This window comes from Protopterus annectens, chromosome 4.part0 (assembly GCF_019279795.1).
Source record: "Protopterus annectens isolate FY-2018-M chromosome 4.part0, PAN1.0, whole genome shotgun sequence".
NCBI lineage: Eukaryota > Metazoa > Chordata > Ceratodontiformes > Protopteridae > Protopterus > Protopterus annectens.
This window is the reverse complement of record NC_056733.1, coordinates 830,224,610-830,247,427: the sequence shown is the minus strand read 5'-3', so window position 1 is coordinate 830,247,427 and position 22,818 is coordinate 830,224,610. Positions and strand designations below refer to the sequence as shown.

The window sequence follows — 22,818 nt, the reverse complement described above, 5'->3', positions numbered from 1 at the left end:
GATGGGGTAAAAAGGTTTATACTTCTGTAACCTTAGCAATCAGGGCTTTAAACTGTCGATTCCTTATGCTAAAATATCAACAGCATATTATGGGACTGCTTAAAAAGGTTGATTTCTGACTGTGTGGAGAATAAAGATTTGCAGGAGTTATTGCATTCAGCTGTGCAAGTTGGCAAACGTACTTTACAATGTGGTTTTGATTCTGTAGAGGGCTCTTGTAGGGCTGCTGTTACTGGGTCTGTGCTTAGAAGGCATGCTTGGCTTAAGGAGCAATCTCTGCCAGATCATGTTAAAGCAAAACATTTGGATGCTCCTTTACAGCAGGACTGCTTATTTGGCAGTAAGGCTGAAGAAGTTCTAAAAAAGATGGAAGATAAAGCTATGCAAACTGAAAGATGTCTTAAAAGTGCAACCTCCTAGATTTAGTAGGCATTGGCCTACTAAGAACTGGTCCTTTCCCGCTCCTTCCAGAGCCACTACGGCCAAACCCAGACCTTCCAAAACCACCAGATTTCAGTCCCAGGGGACTTTCAGAACTAAGCAATGGGGTGCTTCCACTTCCAAATCTGGAAGCAACAAAGCACCACCCTGTGGTAAACAGTCTCAGTGACTTCCCTTTGAAATTACCAAGCACTTAACTCTTAGCCGCCCCTTTGGGGGGAAACTGGCTCTTCATTCAAGAAACTGGCAAGAACAAATGGGTTTTAAATATAGTGTCCCAGGGATACAGATTTCATTTTCACACGCTGCCAATTCCAAACGGGTGGCCAGACCTGCCCCCAAATCAGTGGGCAGAGGCTCAGAAACAAGTACTTTCCCTCCTAAATGTAGAGGCTATTCAACTAGTACCAGAAGAGGAAAAGGGACAAGGTTGCTATTGCAGACTTTTCCTGGTACCAGAAAAGACAAATCATGGCGTCCAATTCTGGACCAGTCTACTCTAAACACTTTTCTGGACATTCCAAAATTCAAGATGCTGACTCTTCACCAGTTACTTCCTGTGCTAGGCAAGGATGCCTGGTTGGCATCCCTATCAGGTAATCTTGCAGAAGATTCCTACGCTTCAAAGCAGGCTGCATGCATTATCAGTTCTCTGCACTGCCCTTTGGCTTGTCTACTGCGCCCAGAGTATTCACAAAGTGCCTGACTCCAGTAATTGCATTTTGCAGGCAAAGAAATATTCAAATATATCCATACCTGGACGATTGTCTAATTCAGGCAGAAAACCAGGCCATTCTTCTAAAACATCTGGCATTTGTAAAAAGACTTCTAACCTGTCTAGGGTACACCATAAATGAAAAGAAATCTCAACTGGTACCCTCTCAAAAAATAACATTCCTGTGTGCAAGCTTGAATACAACTACCCAGATGGCTTACCTTACGCCAGAAAAGCAAATTCAGTTGGTGACTTACTTCAGACAGGTGGCCACAAAAAACGTGCTTATCAGCAAGACAAATACTGCAAGCCTTGGGGTTCATGGCCTCCTGCATTCTTCTAATTCCATATGCAAGACTGCATATGAGGAAACTTCAGTGGTACTTAAAAAGTTTATGGAGTCAACATTCTCACAGCCTGGAAACAATGATTCCTATCATACCTTGCCTGCAACTAGAGTTCCTGTGGTGGCCAGAGGCCTGCCACCAAAACAAGTGACTGCCATTCACACCACCTCCTGCTGCCCAAACCTTAACTACAGATGCATCAGAGTATGCATGGGGAGCTCATCTGGCAGGGAAGTGCATTAAGGGCAAATGGAGCTCGAATCAAATGCACCTTTATATCAATCAAAAAGAAATGATAGCTGTACAGAAAGCACTGACAGCCTTCAAGGACTACCTTCATCCAGGGCAACTGATGGGAAAGACGGACAACACCACAGTTATGTGGTACATAAACAAGCAGGGGGGTACACATTTCCACCCCCTCTGCAGACAAGCCATGGCATTGTGGAACACAGCTTTGAGCTATCAAGTACAACTACAAGCCCATCTAAGCAGAAATCTCATGGACCCACACGAATGGAAACTGGAACCACAGATTTTCAACATGTTGACTCGCAAATGGGGGAGAGCCCAGACATAGATATCTTTGCGTCACCCCAGAACTGTCAGTTGGACAAATTTTGCACAAGAACTCCTCACAAAAAGCCTGGAAAGTGGATGATCTGTCCTTCAGCTGGGAAAACCTATCACTCTATGCTTTTCCCCCTCTGCTTTTGCTCTCCAAAGTTCTACTAAAAGTCAAACAGGACAAACCAAAGATGATTTTGCTTGCTCCAGACTGGCCTCACCAACACTGGTACCCACTCCTACGCAGCCTGACACAACTTACTCCATGGCACCTGCCTCAGACAACTTCCTTACTGTCTCAGCAGAACAACCAAAATGTCCTTCAAGGATGCAACTGCAGTCCTGACATATGGGTTGTCCTGCCTCAGGCAGCCCTTCGGTCGGCCGGATTCCAAAGTCTAGGTCCGGCGTCGGCTGATGTCGCCCTTTCCCCGACGTCAGAGCACCTGGGGTATAAAAACGTCAGCAGACGCCATCTTCTCCAGTCTTTCTTGCCGCGTGGCGCCCGAAGCAGAAGCAGTTCGCAAGTGCCGGTCGACCAGCTCTTGTGTTTTCAGCTACTGAAGTCTTCAAAAAAGCTAAGTACCCCATTGGGGACCTTTTCTTGCCTCAGCCGATGTCAGATAAAAGTGAAAAAGTTAATAATTGTTTAACTTGTGGGAAACAAATACCTCATAAGGATTTCCACTCTTACTGCTTACCCTGCCTAGGCCCAGAACACAACGTCTCGGCCTGTGCAGCTTGTGCCTCTTTCAATAAACGCACTCTTAGGCGTCGGTCAGAGTTTGCACAGGATTATTTTGGGGAAGATTTCTGTTATATCATGCCGTCGGAGCTTCCGACAGCACATTTACCTAAAAAACGGAAGGATAAGGACCGACACCCGCGGTCTCGCCCGACACCACGCTTAGGCCTACCACGAGTGTCTCGGTCTCTTCTGAGCCGGTTTCGCAACCGCTACAGACCGACAACACCGCTCCACCGGTTACCGGTGCGGAGGCCAGCTTGGTGCCGGTTCCTGTTCTCCCCTCTGAGACCGTAGCCCAGGATATTTCTGACACCATTTCAGTAGATAAGACTACTCCAGCACGTGGGGCTGCCAGGCCTCCAGTGTCTATGTCCATTAAGGCCTACACACGTGCTAAGGCTGCCAAACAGGCTAAGTCTCTCCCTCCAAGATCTGTTTCTCTGGGATCCACTTCTGGTTCTCAAATTTTAAGTTTAGCTGAGGACCTTATTTCTTTAATTAGGGTTCACAGCCTCATCCAGATAGAGGCTCTCAGCCGCCTTCTGACAAGAGGCCTAGGGTTGAGCAGGTAGACTCCCAGTCCTCCGATGAGGCCTCAGGTGATTCTGCACATTCAGACTACCAGGAGGAGGCCTTCCCGGCCTACGAGGATTCTGATGCGGAGGAATCTATTCCCTCTGCTTCTCCTCCTGAGGAGTTTTCCTTTGGGGAAATGCTTCATTCCATGAGGGAACACTTCAAATGGCAAGGCCAAGAATACTCAGATTCTAGGAAAAGGTTAAGGGAATTTTTAAAGCTACCTCAGCATAGACCCTTAGCTATACCTCCAGTTTTAAATGTTTTAGATGATGTGTACTTAGAATCTAGTGTTTCCCCTGACTCCCTCCCCCTTGCTCCTGTCAAGCCAGACAGGTACTACAGGGTCCCAGACACACATCAATTTCTGTACAAGGGCCATACTGCTGACCCTGAAACTATTTCTCAGTGGCCTAAAGGGGTTTCCTCCACTACTGCTAAGAACCCACTCCCTTCGGAAAGAGATTCTAGGACTTTAGAAAGGTGGGGCAAGAAAGTATATACATCTTCCACCCTTTCTATGCGAGCATTAAATTGTCAATTTCATATGATTCAGTATCAGGAATACATGTTGGATGACTTGCAAAAGAAACTGGCTTCCCCTGAACCATTAGATAGAAAGGGGGTTACAGGAATTTGGTTCATAATACTAAGCAGGTTAGCAGCCATTTCCTTCAGTGTGGATATGATGCATTGGAAGCTTCATGTAGAGCAGCAATGACAGGTGCGGTCATACGTAGACATGCTTGGTTAAAGGAATAAACATTGCCAGACCATGTGAAAATTAAGCTTTTGGACGTACCACTAGAGAAACATAAGCTATTTGGTGCTACTGCACAAGAGGTTTTAAAGAAAATAGAGGAAAAGGCAAAATCAGTGCAGACAGTCAAAGATTTCCTCCAGGTACAGCCTCCAAGATTCAGCAGGAATTGGCCTTCTAAGCATTGGTCCTTTCCTGACACAGACAAATTTCAAAGAGGCAAAAACAGACATGGCAGAGGTAGAGGGCAAATTCGAGGCTCCTACAGAGGACGTCAATGGCAGCCTCCGAACCAGAGAGGTGGGGCAGGACCTTCCACTGCTCCGCCAGGACAATCTCAATGACTTGACTTTGACTCCGCCATCCAGGGCTCAATTAGAAGCACCTTTGGGCGGAAAATTATCTTTATTCTCACAAAATTGGCACAATATTACAAAGGACAAATGGATACTGGAGATAATAGACAAAGGATACAGATTCCATTTTCATACACTGCCAACAAGACATGGCAGGCAAACCTGCCACCAAATCAAAGGGCAGAGGCACTCAAACAAATAACAAACATACTTCAAATAAGAGCAATAGAAAAGGTTCCTTCTGCAGAACAAGGACAAGGATTTTATTCAAGACTGTTCCTTGTTCCAAGAAAAGAAAACCAATGGAGACCCATTCTGGACTTGTCCGCACTGAATACTTACCTTATTGTGCCAAAATTCAAAATGCTGACTTTACAGCAACTCCTTCCCATGCTGGGCAAGGGGTCTTGGCTGGTAACTCTGGACCTCAAGGAGGCATACCTGCTTGTCCCAATCAGACAAAGTTGCAGAAGATACCTCAGATTTCTTGCAGGCTCAGAGCATTATCAATTCTCAGCATTGCCCTTTGGCTTATCTACTGCGCCCAGAGTGTTCATGAAATGCCTGGCATCAGTAATTGCACATTGCAGACTTCAGGGGATACAAATATACCCTTACCTGGACGACTGCCTTATACAAGCGGACAGCCAACAAGCCTTGTTAAAAAACTTGGACTATGTCATTCACCTACTGCAGGCCTTGGGATACACAGTCAATATTTAGAAATCAAGTCTCGTACCATCCCAACAAATACCTTTCCTTGGTGCCACACTGGACACAAACACCCAGATGGCGTTTCTGACAAAAGAAAAAAAAAACAAAAACAATTACCAGAATACTTCAGAAGATTGGCAACACACACCCAGATGACTGCAAGGAAAATCCTGCAGGCCCTGGGTTTCATGGCATCTTGCATTCTTCTGATTCCACATGCAAGGCTGCATATGAGGAAACTACAATGGTATCTAAAAAGTCTGTGGTCTCAGCACAGCCACAGCCTACAAACATTGATCCCACTCATTCCATGCCTTCAAAAGGAATTTCTGTGGTGGGCTCAAGCAAGCCAGATAAACAAAAAGGTCTGCCTTTCAGCAAGCCTCATACAAGTCAAACCATAACAACAGACGCCTCAGACCATGGATGAGGGGCGCACATGGAGGGCAGATGCATTCAAGGACAATGGACACAAAATGAAAAGCACCTGCATATCAACCAAAAAGAAATGCTGGCAGTGATACATGCAATCAAGGCCTTCGAAAAGTTCATGCATCAGGGCCATCTACTAATAAAGACAGACAATACCACAGTTATGTGGTACATAAACAAGCAAGGAGGTACCCATTCCTACCCTCTTTGCAGACTGGCAATGAATCTCTGGGATATTTCCCTACAATTGAAAATAGAGCTACAATCCCAGTTTGTACCAGGGAAGGACAATGTTCTGGCAGACAGCCTAAGCAGAAACATCATGGATCCACACGAATGGATGTTGCATCCAGACATTTTCTTACAAATAGCTCAAGCATGGGGAAGGCCGGATATAGATCTTTTTGCCTCACACTTGAATCACCATCTGAAAAAGTTTTGCACAAGGACATACCATCCTCAAGCATGGAAGGTGGATGCTCTCTCCTTCAGTTGGAACTCTCTAACACTATATGCCTTCCCACCTCTTCCTTTGATGACCAAGGTGTTACTAAAGATCAAGACAGAGCAACCGAAAGTCATACTGATAGCTCCAGACTGGCCAAGACAACACTGGTACCCACTGCTACGGAGCATGACACACACCAATCCGTGGCTCCTTCCTCAATGGCCACTTCTTCTGACACAGCACAATTACAGGACACTACACCCCAGCTTGAAAACATTGAAGCTGACAGCTTGGAAGATTCCATGACACTTACTCAGGATACACTTTCCAAAAGGCTAAAAGATATCATCCTGGAGGCGCGCAGACCTTCCACTAGAAAAACATACTCAGCAAAATGGAAGAGATTTCTTTTCTGGAACAGCAAAAAGGGTCAAGACCCATCAGTGATGAGCATTCCACAGATCCTGGAATACTTGGCTGAAATGCTCCACAATGGCCTTTCATATTCTTCCATAAAAGTACATGCTTCAGCAATATCTGCCAAATATAACACTGATCCGCCTGTATTTTCTCACCCATTGCTAAGACAGTTTCTAAGAGGTATAAAGAACATCAACCCTCCAAGGAAACCACCAGTGCCTGCATGGGACATCAACTTCATGCTGGAAAAATTAACTCTTCCTCCCTTTGAACCAGCAGCATCTTCAGAGTTGCAATTTCTGTCTTGGAAGACAGCCTTCCTTCTGGCAGTAACCTCAGCAAGAAGAGTCTCTGAGCTACAGGCCCTTATGGCAATACAACCATTTCTCATTTTTCACCAGGACAGAGTTTCTTTGAGAACCAATCCGTCATTCATGCCAAAGGTGGTATCCAGGGTGTCCCTGAATCAAGCTATTCACCTGCCTGCCTTCTTTCCCAATCCTCAAAATAAAGGAGAGACTTCTGCACACCTTGGACATACACAGACAGTTGCGCTACTACTTGGACAGAACAAAGTCTTTCAGAAAATCTGACCAGCTTTTTGTAGCTTTCGTGGCTGGATTGCAGGGAAAAGCAATTTCCAAACAGACAATTTCTAAATGGATTGGAAATTGCATTCAATTCTGCTACTGTTTTCATGGAAAAACTGTGCCAGCTGACATCAGGCCACATTCCACCAGAGCTACAGCCACCTCCACAGCCTTTTTAAGAGGAGTGGCAACAAAGGACATTTTAGAAGCTGCTACATGGAGCTCTGTGCATACATTTTCCAAACATTACAACCTGCATTTATACTCCAGGTCCAGAGCAGGATTTGCCTCTGCAGTCCTGCAGGGCATTTTAGCTACACCATCTTTGTCTTAGTGCCTACCACCCCCAGGTTGGCTATGGTATTCAACCCATATGTCAGGACTGCAGTTGCATCCTTGAAGGACATAGTACAGTTTTGTACCTACCATAAATGTAGATGTCCGATAGGTATGCAACTGCAGTCAGATTTTTCCCTCCCACCTACCCCTCTGTGGTATACTTTTGGGTTTCTACCCCTCATTTTAGCTACCTGGGGTAATCTTTTATGGTGTATTTGTTTTTATGCTGTTGTACTTGTCTGGAATTTTTCTCTATTTTTCAAAATTTAGCCTTCCTTAGAGGGCACCTGGCATCTGGGGCAAGAAACACTGAAGAAGATGGCGTCGGCTGACGTTTTTATACCCCAGGCGCTCTGACGTCGGGGAAAGGGCGACATCAGCCGACGCCGGACCCAGACTTTGGAATACGGCCGACCGAAGGGCTGCCTGAGTCAGGACTGCAGTTGCATACCTATCGGACATCTACATTTATGGTAGGTACAAAACTGTACTTTCTGCACCCTCAGCTCCAAACATTGAATCTTGCAGCTTGGCTAATCACTTAAATTCCCCCTTAGCATCCCTCAGCAAACCTGTGATGGATGTAATTTTGGAGGCGAGAAGACCTAGTACCAGAAAATGTTATGCTGACAAATGGAAAACATTCTCTGCCTGGAGGATTTTATGAGGGATCTCAGTTTCTTACCAGCCTCGGTAAGAAACTGAGATCCCTCATAAAATTCTCCAAAGCTAGTTACGAAAATAAAATTGCCGAAGATTCCAAAGACAACCACAAGGCATTCTATAACTATGTCAAGAATCTAAATGGCAATGCTCAGATCTGCTGTGAGCTAAAACAGAATGGCATTAAATATACTGATCCCAAGGATATTGCCAATATCCTGGCAGATCAATTCAGTGCCAACTTCACCCCCTCTCACCCCCTAAATGGCCCATCTCAATACCGGAAGATTGCCAAATTCCGGTAATAACGGCCACACAGGTAAAAAAACAGACTCTCCAAAGCTAAGAATACAACATCCATGGGACCAGATGACATCCCGGGCTGTGTACTACATGAACTACAATATGAACTGGCACCTCACCTAAGTGTCATGTTTAATCATAGCCTCACCTCAGGTTTCGTGCCCACTGAGTGGCGCAGAGCTACAGTTATCCCACTCCACAAGGGGGGATCCACCTTGGATCCTGGAAACTACCATCCTATCAGTCTTACAAGCCTTATCTGCAAGGCCATGGGAGCGTATTATCATGGAACTTATAAACAAAGACAGTGGCAACCTTCACACACTGGACCCCACCCAGTTTGGGTTTGTGAAGGGCCGATCTTGTCTCCTGAACCTGATTGACTTCTTCGAATCAGTCTCCAGAGCCATGGACAAGGGTAAGGTGGTCCACACAGCCTATCTAGACCTTGCCAAGGCCTTTGACACCATCCCCCACTCTGGAATCATAGACAAACTTACTAAGCTGGGCATTAATCCCTACGTCACCCAGTGGGTTGCTAACTGGCTTACTGACAGAACCCACACTGTAAAAGTAGCCGACTCCAAATCCAACTCGTGACAAGTGGAGTACCTCAGGGTTCAGTCCTGGGACCACTCTTGTATGGCATCTACTTCTCTGAAGTACAGGCCCAACACTAAGGAACTCTGGATAACAAAGTTCGCAGATGACTGCAAACTGGGAGCCATTATTGAATCCCCAAATTATGTGGATACTCTACAAAAGGGCCTTACAGAAACAGATGCTTGGTGCCAGAGCCATGGGCTCAAGCTCAATGCCAAGAAATGTATAGTTATCCCCTTTGGGAAAAAACATGTATCCGTGAATTACCATATAGGTGGCAGTACATTAAACACTGAAAGTGTGATAAGAGACTTAAGGACACAGGTGGACAGTGGTCTCACCTTCGATAACCACATCGCCACAACAGTCAGGAAATCCTTCTGTGTGGCACACACAATCACTAAGGGCTTTTCATCCAGAAAAAAGGAGGTCATTGTCCCACTGTACTCATCCCTCATTAGACCCATTATAGAATACAACGCCCCGTTTGGTATGTACCTCTCAAGACATCTGCAACAACTGGAAAGGCCGTAGAAATACCTCACTAAAAGAATCACAGGCCTAAAGCTGATGCCCTATGCTGACCGCCTTAAAAACTCCAGCTATACTCTGTTGTATATCGTCTACTGAGAGGCGATCTTTGTTTAACATACAAGGCCATGTCAAACCCAGAGCTGTTGGACATGCTACACTTAAAGAAATCCCAATCCCTCACAGCCACACACTCCAGGGATCTAAACCTTGTCATCACAATAAACATGCTGGAGGCATAGGTTCCTGACCCAAAGACTCCCCAGACTCTGGAATAGATTGCCCATACATGTCAAGCAGAGTGCCATGTTGGTCCTCTTCAAAATGAACCTTGACGATTGGATGGGAGAAAGGAAATTCACCCCGGGGATCACGTCAGTTGCCCTGCTAGACGGGGATCCAGGGAAGTAAATAGTGTGGGAAGTAATAGCCAGGGAATTGTTATGGCTAGGCTTGTATAGGCCCTAGGGCTGATAGCCTAGTACCAACCTATGAAATCAGTCTCAAGGGATGACCACAGCAGTGCCCAATTTACCTCAGATTTTGCAATACTTAACTGAGATGCTTCACAAGGGCCTATCTTTTTCTTCCATAAAAATCCATGCCTCAGCCATTTCAGCTCATTACAACACAGAACCCCCCCTCTTCTCTCATCCTCTGTTAAAGCAGTATCTCAGAGGGGCCAAAAACTTAAGGCCACCCAGGCGAGCTCCAACCCCTGCCTGGGACCTTAACTTTGTATTGGAAAAACTCACTCTACCTACTTTCGAGCCAGCTGCTACTGCAGACGTAAAATTCCTTTCCTGGAAAACAGCCTTCCTTTTAGCAATCACTTTGGCTAGAAAGATTTCTGAATTACAGGCCCTTATGGCAGTGGAGCCTTTCATCATCTTTCATGAGGACAGGGTGTCACTCAGGACCAACCCATCCTTCTTGCCCAAGGCGGTATCCAGTGTGGCTCTTAATCCGTCCATTCATTTGCCAACCTTCTTCCCCAAACCACAGAACAAAGGGGAGAGGATTCTGCATTCATTGGATGTACACAGACAACTTAGATTTTACTTGCACAGGACTAAATCTCGAAGAAAAACTGAACAACTGCTGGTAGCATTTGCTGCAGGGGCAGAGGGAAATGCTATTTCAAAGCAAACCATTTCCAAATGGATAAGTCATTGCGTTCATTTCTGCTATAAGCACCGTGGAAAACCTATTCCCCAGGGGATCAGATCCTATTCCACCAGGGCTGCATCTACTTCTACAGCCTTTCTCAGAGGTGTTCCTACCAGGGATATTCTAGAAGCTGCTACCTGGAGTTCAGTTCATACTTTCGCCAAGCACTATCGCTTACCAATTTTCTCTAAATCCAGAGCTGGCTTTGCCACTGCTGTTTTGTAGGGCCTTTTAGCCGGTCCTAATACTGTATAAATCCATCCTCCCAACCTTAGCTTTGGGAATCGACCCAAATGTAATGACTGCAACAGTGAAACACGAAGAACATAGTACAGTTGTGTACACTTACCATAGATGTAGATATTCGAGTGTATTCACTGTTGCAGTCCTGGATACCCTCCCTCCAATCTCCTGTTTTTTCTCTTACTATGCCTCTCCTTTATTTTTCTACACTTAAAAGCCTTTTTGGTGTATTTGCTTTTGTTTGGAGGTATATATTTTTGTTTAAAATTATTTATTTATTTTGCTCCCCATTTGGGGGTCACCTGACATCTGGGGCAAGAAAAACTGATGTAATGGCGTCGGCTGCATGTTTTATTCCCCTGACGACCTGTCGTCATGGAAGAAGGGACAGCAAGCAAAGCAGGACCCAAGAATTTGTTAATCAGGCCGACTGAGGGTAACCTGCCAGCAGATTACCCAAAAGTAATGACTGCAACAGTGAATGCACTCGAACATCTACATATATGGTAAGTGTACACAACTGTACTTTACTGCTACACTTGATGTTGTTCTGTTTCAGAAACAAAACTGAAGATTATGTGGTTTATGCTGTCCTTTACAGTCAAATTTCCTGCAGTATTTCTTAATGGAAGCTGCAAACTTTTATCTTTGTTAGGGGCTGTCCAAATGCTGTAAGAACCTAGCTGTAAAATTCACTTTTCCTTGTAGCATAATCTTATTTATGATTATATCAGGAACAAGTTATACAGACTTTTTTTTAATATACATAGTGTATGATTTGGGGGAAAAAAAAGAGAAGGAAAGGGAAGGAAAATGGAGAATGTAGGAGGAACAGAGGCCTCAGTCAGGAATATACAGTGCATTTGATTTATATCCAGTTTGAGTAACACACATCATGTTCACAAGTTACATTGTCTTTGTTGCACAGTGTCATGAATGTGTCCAACATCAAGAAAGACAACCTTGTGAAGCACATTTCTGACTTAAGTTTGTGTAGCTTTCTTTTGCTAAACACCTTTCAGACCTGTTAAGCTTACATTTTCTATTAGAGCATAACCAGCATCCACCACAAAGCATCAACAGGAAGCTGAAACAACTTTAAAAGCTGTAATATACTTCACACTGCCACATTTTTGAGAGTGGCAAATCAAAGTGCACTAGTGGCCGAGGATCACACATGCACTTGGCTTCTGGCTGCAGACTCTAAAGTAGCACATTCAGTGTTTCTACAATTTTCTCTCTCTATTTATTTCTGTCTTGTCTTGTAGTACACTAAAGCAGCTAAAGCTCCAGAAATTACAAAGAATTGTGTGGCAGTACCAAGTCTACTCCAGCTTTCAAAGCTGTAAAACGCTTTGCTGTCCTACACATATTTTTTTCTACTTCCTGTGATTGTCTGTGTACTGCAAGTAATTATGATAGTCAGATGTTCTTGAAATGGATGCCAAAATTAAACTGTTGAGGTTTGTTTCACTCTGAGGTGAATTTCTTGAACACAACTTTTCGAACATATAACAGTTTGGCTATGCTTTAGGAGATATTATCATAAATTTTGTGTGAGAAAAATGTTGACTATTGACTCTTTTGGTGGGTATCTCCACAGAACTGCATTTCATGCTAGTTTAAGAAATGGTTGGTCATTGTGTTACTTAGTTTAGATTCTAGACAGAGCAAGCACTCTACATGGTCAGATTGCAAATTGGACGGTGCAGTGGTGCAGCAGTAGCGTTGTCGCCTCACAGCAAGAGGTTTTCCGGTTAGATTCTCTGCTGAAGTGCCTTCTGTGTGGAGTCTGCATGCCCTTCCTGTGTTTGTGTGGCTTTCCTCCGGGTGCTCCACTTTCCTCCCACATTATAAAAACATGCGTCTGGAGTGGTTTTCCCTGGGCCTCCGCTGAAAATTGGCTTTGCTCCAAGTTTGACTTTCCTGGTTAACAAATGTTAAATAAATAAAATAAATAATTCATTATATAATACATCAAGAGACTCTTTCTACTCTGTTAGATAACATATTTAATTCTGAAACATTCACTTCTGTACTTTGACTAAAGATACTGCTGTGTCTTAGAATGTTTCTTGAGTGAATTTCCTGGCAGGAATTTGTCTGGTTTATTTCCATTGAAACAACTTTAAAAGCTGTAATATTTTTAGTTTTTTGTCCAACTTGGTACATACATCAGTGAACTAAGCCACATTTGTGGTAAACATTTGCTAACAGTAAAACAATTAAGTACATAGCTTTGAGTTTAGTTTTAGGAAATGCACCTAATTGCAATTGTAGTTTTGTTATGTTCATATGAGTACATTAATTGTCTGTTAAAAGGTTTATCATGTCTGTGCGTGCAGCTGCTTTAGTCCTTGATTCCCATGGAGATCTACATTCATTGACTTATTCCAGTAGACTATTAGAAGTATGAAAAATAAAGCATTTTTTTCCTGAGGGTTTTCCAGTGTGTGTTTGCGAGTGTGCGAGTATGACTGATGACAAAATAGGGTCATTATATTACTTTTATTCTAAATTATTTCTAAATTAAATTTTCCTTCTTTTGCAGGGATTTCTCCACAGCACTTTTCAACAGCATTCCAATCACATCAGGCAGCATGCTGTCTTCTCAAAATAGCCAGGCGTTTATGTCAATGGCAGATTCAAATTCTGCCAATTCTGTTAGCACTTCAAAACCTTCCATTGAGCCATCTGCTACCACAGCGAAACCAGCAGAAGTCACGCCCAATAAAGAAGGGTAGGTACTGTACTCAGCACATACACTTCCTTAGCAGCACTAAAGAGATTTGTATTTGGTGCTGCACTGTTCATATCAAAGCAGAAACTTGGGTTCATCGTGGTAAGGTGTTGTGTCTTATTTGTTAATCGATAATGACTGTAACACCCATGTTGGTGCTTCAGTAATTCCTATTAAAATGAAAAAAAATGCTGGTTTTGTGAGAGCATAACTAATGATGTCCTTCCATATCACTGTTGAAGTATTCATTACAATAGGGAACTTCTTGATAATAGGGGTCCCCTGCCAAGGGTAGCCCAACATCCGGCCAGTATACAGAAACCTTTAGGTTGTAATGGGTATGCTGTACATCACACTTATACTCCCCGCACATGGCATAGGGCATAAAGGTGACATCTGGACGTACCATCCTTTAAACTTCTTTGCCGCCAGTCTGAATGTCATCTTCAATCATCGGTCGGAAAGCCACTTCGTCTGCTGGTTTCTGCCACTTTCAGATAGGTGCCCTTTTGGGTTGTTTGATTGTCTTGTCTTAGTTTTTACTTGTTTCTGGTTGTTGGGTTTCAACTCATCCAGAAAAGGGAACTGCCAGTGTGGGAGACAGTTTCCTCATAAAGACTGACATGAACAATGTTTGCTCTGTTTGGGCACTTCTCACCACCATACGTCTTGTGAGAATTGTAAAGCTTTCTTCTCAAAGATGTTTTGAAGTCAGCTTTCTTCCCTTGCAATTTGCTTAAAGAACCAGTGACTTAAATTGTTGGCTAAGGCTACCATGGAAGATCTTCCAGGCCTGCGGGTCACCCGTCTGAGAAGAAAAAGGCCAAGAAACCTCAGTCTGATTCTTCAGCTGTACCGCCTCCACCGGACATCTCTCTTGAGGCTGGTGCAAGCCTGGAGAATCGTCCAGTTTCTTTCTCGGAATCCTCTGCTGCAACTGCTTTGGAGGCCGGCATGGATCCAATGCTAAGAACCGGGGCTGGTTATTACTGAAGGAGCTAGGAGAGTTCCTCATATTTTAGTGAGGGAAGAGGTTCTAACCATCATTATTGAATGTCAGGGGTCAGAGCCTCCAAATGTTTTCAAGGCTGACATCCCACTTAAAAAGAACCAGAAAACTAAAAATATTTTGCATGCTCCAAAAGATCCTCAGAATGAATAGCAAAACTTCATTCAAGGCATGTTTTAATGTCCTTGTGGCTCTTAAGCCTCTACAGGAGAGGCTGATAAGGTTGAAACTAGACAGTTTCTGTGCTTGTTCATTTATTTTTTAAGGTGTAGGCTTTTGCTACCCTAGCCTTTAGAGCTGTTTAACTGTCAGACACATATGACTAGATACGTTCTGGCTGTTAACTGTCAAGCCTGTCAGGCTATTTCAGATCTCCAGAGGGTAAGGCTTCTGCTTTGCTAGGGTCATCCTCCCAAATAGCTCACCCTTCCATTAAATGCAGTTATGATGCAGCTGATGTTTCATCTAGGGCTGCTGCTTTTGGATTTGTTTTGAGGAGGCATTCTTGGCTCAGACTTCAGCCTTTGCCTGATGATATCAAGGCTAAACTGATGGATGCTCCTCTGGATAATAAGCATTTGTTTGTTGCTGCTGCTGCGGAGTTATGTAAGTCCCTGCAAGAAAAGGGCAAGGCCTTGCAGGAGATGAAGAATATTTTTGTTTCCCCTGTGCCCAAGTTTCAGAGGAATTATCCTAATAAGCCGGCTTTTGTTCATAGACAGTCTCGCCCTCCCCCAAAGGTAAAAAGGGTGGTAAAAGGGCTCCCTCTGCTAAGGCTATTCAAACTCCTACTCAGAAGCCTCCTTTTCCTGACAAACCAGTTGCTGTCTGTCTATCCTTGCCCTGTTCTTCTCAATCACATTCCTCTTTCTCTACGTCTGTCTTTCTGTCCCTTCCTATTTGGCCAAAGATCAATCGCCCAAGACTCCTGGGTTCTTCCCATTGTTTGCCACGGTTATTACATGGTTTGGAAATCCCCCCCCCCTTTTTCTGGACATTGCTTAGCCTCCTCAGGAACAACTGCTCTTTTTTCCCAGAGGTGTTTCTGGGCCTGTTGGCTCAGAGAAACCATTCAGGAAGTTCCAATCTCTCAAAGAGGGAAAGGGTTTTATTCTGGAATGCTCTTGGTCCCCAGGAAAGAAGGCACCTGGTGACTCATTCTGGATCTGTTTCAGCTAAGCACATTTTTTCAAGGCTCCTTCCTTCTGGATGCTGTACCTACAAACATGGTTTCCTCTGCTACTTCCTCAGGCTTTTCTTGTTCCCCCGGATCTCATGGATGCTTATCTACACATTTCTGTTTATCCTCTTTTCAACAAGTTTTTTGCTTTTCTCTGTTGCTTCCTGACATTTTCAGTTCTGTGCTTTGCCCTTTGGCCTCTCTAGTGCCCCAAAGGTCTTCACCAAATGGCTTGCTCCTGTGATTGCTTTCTGCGGGTTAAGGGGTATACAGGTCTTTCCCTACCTGGATGACCTGTTGATTCAGGCCTCACCAGAGATTTTACTTCAGCAGCTACACTTTCCCATTTCTCACCTGCAAAGCCTAGGTTTACTATAAATTTCCATAAGTCTTTCCAGACTTCTTTTCATTATTATTTTTTTCTCTTATTCCTTTTTTCAATTTCTGCTTCCTCTGGCTTTAGTCACAGCCAGAGAATTTCTGAGGGCTCCGAGTTGCATGGCTTCCATCATTCCTATGCTTCCTCAAGCCAGGCTCCACATGAGAAGGCTCCAGTGGTTTCTAAAGTCAGTTTATCTTCTTCATTCTCATTCATTAGATTTTTTTCGTCCATCTTCTTCCATGCTGTGATGCCCCTGCACTGGCCCAGTAATCAAAGAGCCTCAATCAGTGCCTTTTTTAGGCAAGGCTCAAATTCTAAACCTACCACCCTAGAAAACAAAAATGGAAAGAAACTGAGGGTAATGCTGCTCAATGCCAGAAGTCTAAATCTCAAAATGCACGCACTCGAGGCCCTTCTCAGTATGGAGAACATCGATGTCTGTGCTGTAACTGAAACCTGGTTCAAGGCTCCTGAGAGCACCCCGGCACTATTAGGTTTTACCTCATATCATGCGTTCCGGCCCCAAAACCCGGACCACACCAAAAAAGGAGGGGGTGTATCCATATTCATAAAGGATACCCACACCTCCAGGTTGGTGGCAATGCATGAAGTTTGGAAACCATCCAGGTGCAACTAACCATAGGCAAAACTGCTCTACAAATTGTAGCATGCTACAGGCCACCCTCTCAAACTCAGGTACCCCACACAGCCTTCCTGAAGACACTGGAGGGTATAAATGTATCTCCAAACACCATCATATTGGGTGACTTCAGCTACCGAATATAGACTGGGAACATTACTCAAGCCCTAGCTTTCTAGCCCAATGGTTCCTGGAGTTCATAAATTCAAATGCCATGGAACAGCTAGTCACTGTTCCCACGAGAGGAGAAAATATACTAGATCTCATTATCACAAACATGGGGACAAAATGCTCCACACCGAAGTATATCCCTCATTGGTGAGATCTGATCATAAACTAATCTCACTGGAAATCCACATCCCGCCCCACCCCAAACAAAAAGACCACAGTGAAGAACTTCTCTAAAGCAAACTTCACACTACTCAAGACTGGTGTGGTATCCTTCAAGGCCCCTGAGACAGTGGAAACCACAACCCAAGCTGTGGAGGCCCTTACAAATGCCTTCTATGAACACCTCCAGGACTGCATGGATCAGGCAATCCCAAATAAAACCAAGACTCTTTCCACAAAGGGCAAACGTCCAGTCTGGTGGACCCCAGCCATTAACAAACTTTACAATAAGAGGAGAAAGCTATTACATGATAGAACAAAATCCATAAAAGGGAAGTCACCCCTGATCATTATTAGTAAAAAAATACGAGCACTCATAAAATCAACTAAGGCCAATTTTGAGAGAAAAATTGCCATGGATTCAAAGGACAATCATAAGGCCTTTTTCAGCTATGTTAGGAACCTGGGTGGAAACTCCCAGATATGCTCAGAATTAGTCCAAAATGATACAAAAATCACTGAACCCACAGACATTGCCTACATACTGGCAGACAGGTTCAGTGCAAACTTCACCCCCCCCCAAAGGAGAGATAACTATCCAAGCGGAGTGTAGCCTCCCAGACATCTCAAATGCGCAGGTGAAAGCTGCTCTCTCTAAAGCTAAAAACACAGCATCAATGGGACCGGATGGTGTCCCTGGCTGCGTGCTACACGAGCTAAATGAGGAATTAAACCCGCACATAAGGCAGCTGTTTAATCTCAGCCTTACCACAGGATACATGCCCAAGGATTGGCGTACGGCAACTGTGGTCCCACTCCACAAAGGCGGTGCCTCTACGGACCCTGGTAATTACCGCCCCATAAGCTTAACAAGTCTAGTCTGCAAAGCTATGGAGAGGATCATAATGGAGCTCATAAACAAAGATATAGGGGACTTGCAGACATTGGACCCGACCCAGTTTGGCTTCAAGGGAAGATCATGCCTTTTGAACTTGGTTGACTTCTTCGAAACAGTCACCAAGGCCATTGATGAGGGAAAGGCAGTCCATACAGCCTACCTTGACCTTGCAAAGGCTTTCGACACAATACCCCACTCGGGTATTGTAGAAAAACTTACCAGCTTAAATGTAAACCCATATGTCACAAGATGGGTTGCAAACTGGCTTAAGGACAGAACCCACAGGGTTAGAGTTGCTGGCGCTATGTCAGACACCAAGCCGGTCACAAGTGGTGTCCCACAGGGCTCGGTCCTTGGCCCCCTATTGTTCGGCATCTACTTCTCAGAAGTACAGGCCAACATGGGAGGACTTTGGCTGACAAAGTTTGCAGGCGACTGCAAACTGGGCGCCATAGTGGAAAGTGCATCGGACACGGATATCCTTCAGAAGGGACTCACGGAAACAGATAGCTGGTGCCAGAGCCATGGCCTGAAGTTAAACGCCAAAAAATGTATAGTCATACCCTTTGGGAAAAACAAGGTAACCCCAAGCTACCATATAGGTGGCAATCCACTAAGCACAGAAGAGGTTATCAGGGACCTGGGGACCCAGGTTGACAGTGGCCTTTCTTTTGACACTCACGTTGCTAAAGTGGTTAGAAAGACCTTCTACATTGCCCACCTGAGAAGGGATTCACATCCAGATCTAGTGAGGTCATTGTTCCCCTGTACTCTTCACTTATCAGACCAATGATCGAGTACAATGCCCCATTCGGGATGTATCTCGCCCGACATCTGCAGCAATTGGAGAGACCCCAAAAGTTTCTCACCAAAAGGATAAAGGGACTCCAAAATCTGTCATATGCTGCCAGATTGAAGAAACTCCAGCTCTATTCAGTCGCATACTGTCTGCTCAGAGGTGACATGTGCCTGACATACAAGGCCATGTCCAACCCAGAATTAATGGACATGCTCCACCTCAAAAAATCCAAATCCACCAAAACCACTAGAGCAAGTGACTTAAACCTTAGCACGGATATAAATAGGACGTGCTGGAGGGATAGATTTATCACTCAGAGACTCCCTATGCTGTGGAATAGAGTCCCGGTCCATGTGAGGCAGAGCACCTCGCTGGCTCTGTTCAAGAGAAATCTTGACCTGTGGATGGGAGATCGTAGGTTTACCCCAGGAATCATCTCTGTGTCACTGCTGGACAGAGGCACAACAAACTAATGGGTACAGTATTTTTTCATATAAGGGGTGGCGTAAGCCACAAAAATTCGGGCTAGGCTTATAAATGCCTTGGGGCAGATAGCCTAGTATAAACCTATGAACCTAATCCTCACCACTGGCAACAGTGAAGGACGTACACAGTGGGAGGATGACAAGTACACACGCACTAAAGTGTAATTTCCCTTAAGAGCAAACAGAGATCACAGTCAGTCTGGGGGCTGGTTTGTCCCTCTTTCTCCAGATTCCCAATAACATTCCCCACTGGCACAGCTCTAGGGTAAGATCTCAATGAGGGGTCAAGCCAAGACCTCCAGCACCCTTTGTGTCCAGCCAGTGCTTCACGTCCCTGCCCAAGTAGCTGACACACACTTTGAGATTTGATTTGTATACAAACACACAGACACTTCTTGAAAAGGCTGGCACAGGTTTACTAGCTGTGCCCCCTTCTGCCCAGACTATAAGGTAGTTATCACTGCCACCAGCCCCTCTTTATCAGCTACTTTAGGCCCTTACAAAGGGTGACCAATCCAATTGTATAATGTTACTATTATCCAAATGGTAAATGTGACCAAGAGCAAGGCTATTTAGGAATGGCCTGTACAGTGTCAACAAATACATATGCAAGTACTTCAAGAGCTTAAATATATCTCAGATATCAGTCACAAAGATAGGTTTAAATATATTTAATAATAATAAAAGAACAGAACAGTACTTAATACACAGACACAGTTAAGTTCAGAATAACAGGAAATATTTTAAAATAAAATTGCAGGACAGTCTTAAATAAATACAGACATCTAAACTAATCTTTACTATATTCCTATCTATATATAAGATGGATACTATGTCCTAAGTCTTACTTACAGACAACATCCAGGCAGAAGTGCTGATGATGGATGTTTCTAGGTCCAAAACAAGATACAAAATGCAAAGTATCTCACTCAGAGAATTCTTAAATTAATATCCGACATTACTGCTGTGTCAACTTGGATGACATCACTCTTTGTCACCTGCCTTCACTTCCCAGGCTAACAGAAACTAACATCACTGTGTTAAAAAATACACATCTCTCAGAAACTAACATCTCTGTGTTAAAAATATGCATATCTCAGATGTTTGCTGAGAATTGGAAGTCGTAAAACAATTAAACACTTTTACATTTTAGACCTAGTAATTACTTATGTCCAAGACAATAGAAAAACCTCTAGCTCTAGACATTGTGTCTGCTTCACCGAAACTGAGAGATAACACTTAGGTCCACGGCCTCTTCCCCCTCCCCCATTCCACTGCCCAGTCCTAGGCCTGCCTCTGCCACTTCTCTCCCTTTGCCTACTGCCTAGGAAGGGGAAGAAGAACAGGAACCCTACTATTCATCCTCAGATGAATCAATCTCCTATTCTTCTCATTGCCTCCCCACTTGAATATTATTTCCCAGATGAGGAATCCATAGAAGGGGACTCTTCACCAGAGGATATCACCGTTGGGGAGACCATCACAAAGATGAAAATACTTTAAATGGGATACTCCCCAAATGACTGACACACAAAGGAGATACTTTGAATTACTTCAAGTTGAATTTCCCTTGCCTTCACCCATCCCACCAGTCATTCCTGCCTACTTGGATGCTTTCACTTCAGCATCAAAGAACCCAGACTCACAACCACTGCCCCAAGAGACCTGACAGGTTCTATAAATTTCCAGATCAAGAATTCCTAGTAAAACCACCCCTGGCAGACCCTGCTGTAATTGCTGTATCCCCTGACAAGCAGTCTATACTGATTCCTTCAGCATTTCTTCTGCCTACTGATAAGGATAGCAAAAACATGGACAGGATAGGGAAGAAGGTTTATACCTCCTCCACCCTAGCTTTCAGAGCTCTCAATTTTCAAACCCATATGATAAAATATACCTTGGGCCTAGTATCACAAGCCTCTACTCTCCTGTCATCCACCCCTGACTGCCCTACCAAAACTGAGATAGCATCTAAACTGTCCCTGGCTTCTCAGGTAGCCAGACATTCTGTTAGATGCAGTTATGATGCAGCAGAGGCCTCTGCATGGTCTGCAGCTTCTGCATCAGTACTCCACAGATATTGTTGGCTACACCTCCAACCTCTACCAGAGGATTTCAAGTCTAAAATCCTACATGTCCATTTTGACCACAACTTCTTGTTTGGTAAAATAGTGCAGACCTTTTCAAAAACCTGCAGAAAAAAAGTCAAGAGCTTTAAGACATCAAGCACTTTTTTGTTTTGTGTCCCCCATATCCTTAAATACTACAGAAATTATCCTGCTAAGACTACCTTAGTCAGGAGCCCCCCCCCTCTTCTGCTTCCCTTTCCTCTTCAACACTTAGGAGAAGAACAAGGAGGCAAACCTCCTCCAGACCAGTTCTCTCACAACCCAGTCAAAGGTAGCCTTTTCAAGAGAGAAGTGGACCCAACAATGTGTGATTGCCTTGCCCGCCCGCCTCTCCCACTGCCTCCCCATTTGGAAATCCATCACATCAGACCGCTGGGTGCTGGTAATAATGCAAAACCGATATTTCCTTTTCTAGAAGGAAAAGCCCCTTCCAAGGGGCATTCCTTTTCCCCCCAAAAATCAACTGTATCTCATTCCTCACATATACTGCAAGATCTTCTGACCTTAGGAACGATAGAACCTGTACCTTGAGGGCAGGAAGGAAAATGCTTCTACTCCAGACTTTTTCTGGCCCCCAAAAAAGATGGGCCATGGAGACCAATACTAGATCTGTCCTTTCTAAACTTATTCCTAAAAGTTCCATCATTCAGAATGATATTCTTTCAAATTCTACTCCCATTATTGTCATCCCAGACCTTTATGGCCACACTAGATTTATAGGAAGCATATCTCCATATCCCCATAAAACACTCCCAAAGAAAATTCTTGCATTTCACTGGGCTCTGCTCTCACTTTCAGTTTACAGCCTTGCCCTTTGGTTTGTCTACTTACACCCAGGGTATTTACAAAATGCCTAGACCCAGCTATAGCCTTCTGCATAACCAAAGGCGTTCAAATCTATCCTTACCTAGACAATATCCTCATTCTGGCAGAAACAGAGGAAGCCCTTCAGAACTATCTGAGGTTCACCTCTTCCCTGCTTCAATGCTTGGGATTCACCCTCAACCTAAAAATCATCCTTAACCCCCCCCCCCCCCCCCAAAGCAGGACAACATTTTTCTGGGCTGCAGTATCAGAACAGACCTGATGCGGGCTTTCCTCCCTCAGGACAAAGTTCTCTCTCTTTCCACATACTTCCAAAGCCTGTTACAGGTTCAACAGATTTCTGCAAGACCATTCTTGCAGATCCTGAGACTAATGGCAGGCGCCATCCCTATGCTGCCTCTAGCCAGAATGCAGATACAGAAACTGCAGTGTACT

At 44.3% G+C, this 22,818-nt stretch overlaps 1 protein-coding gene across 1 annotated transcript in view; it reads left to right on the top strand.

Moving 5' to 3' along the window:
- Positions 1-22,818, top strand: part of LOC122800348 (protein HIRA) — a 1,504,941-nt gene that overhangs the window by 815,584 nt on the left and 666,539 nt on the right. The window contains exon 13 of the mRNA XM_044069797.1: positions 13,518-13,706. Within this exon, the coding sequence (XP_043925732.1) occupies positions 13,518-13,706 (189 nt within the window). The remainder of the gene's footprint in view (positions 1-13,517; positions 13,707-22,818) is intronic.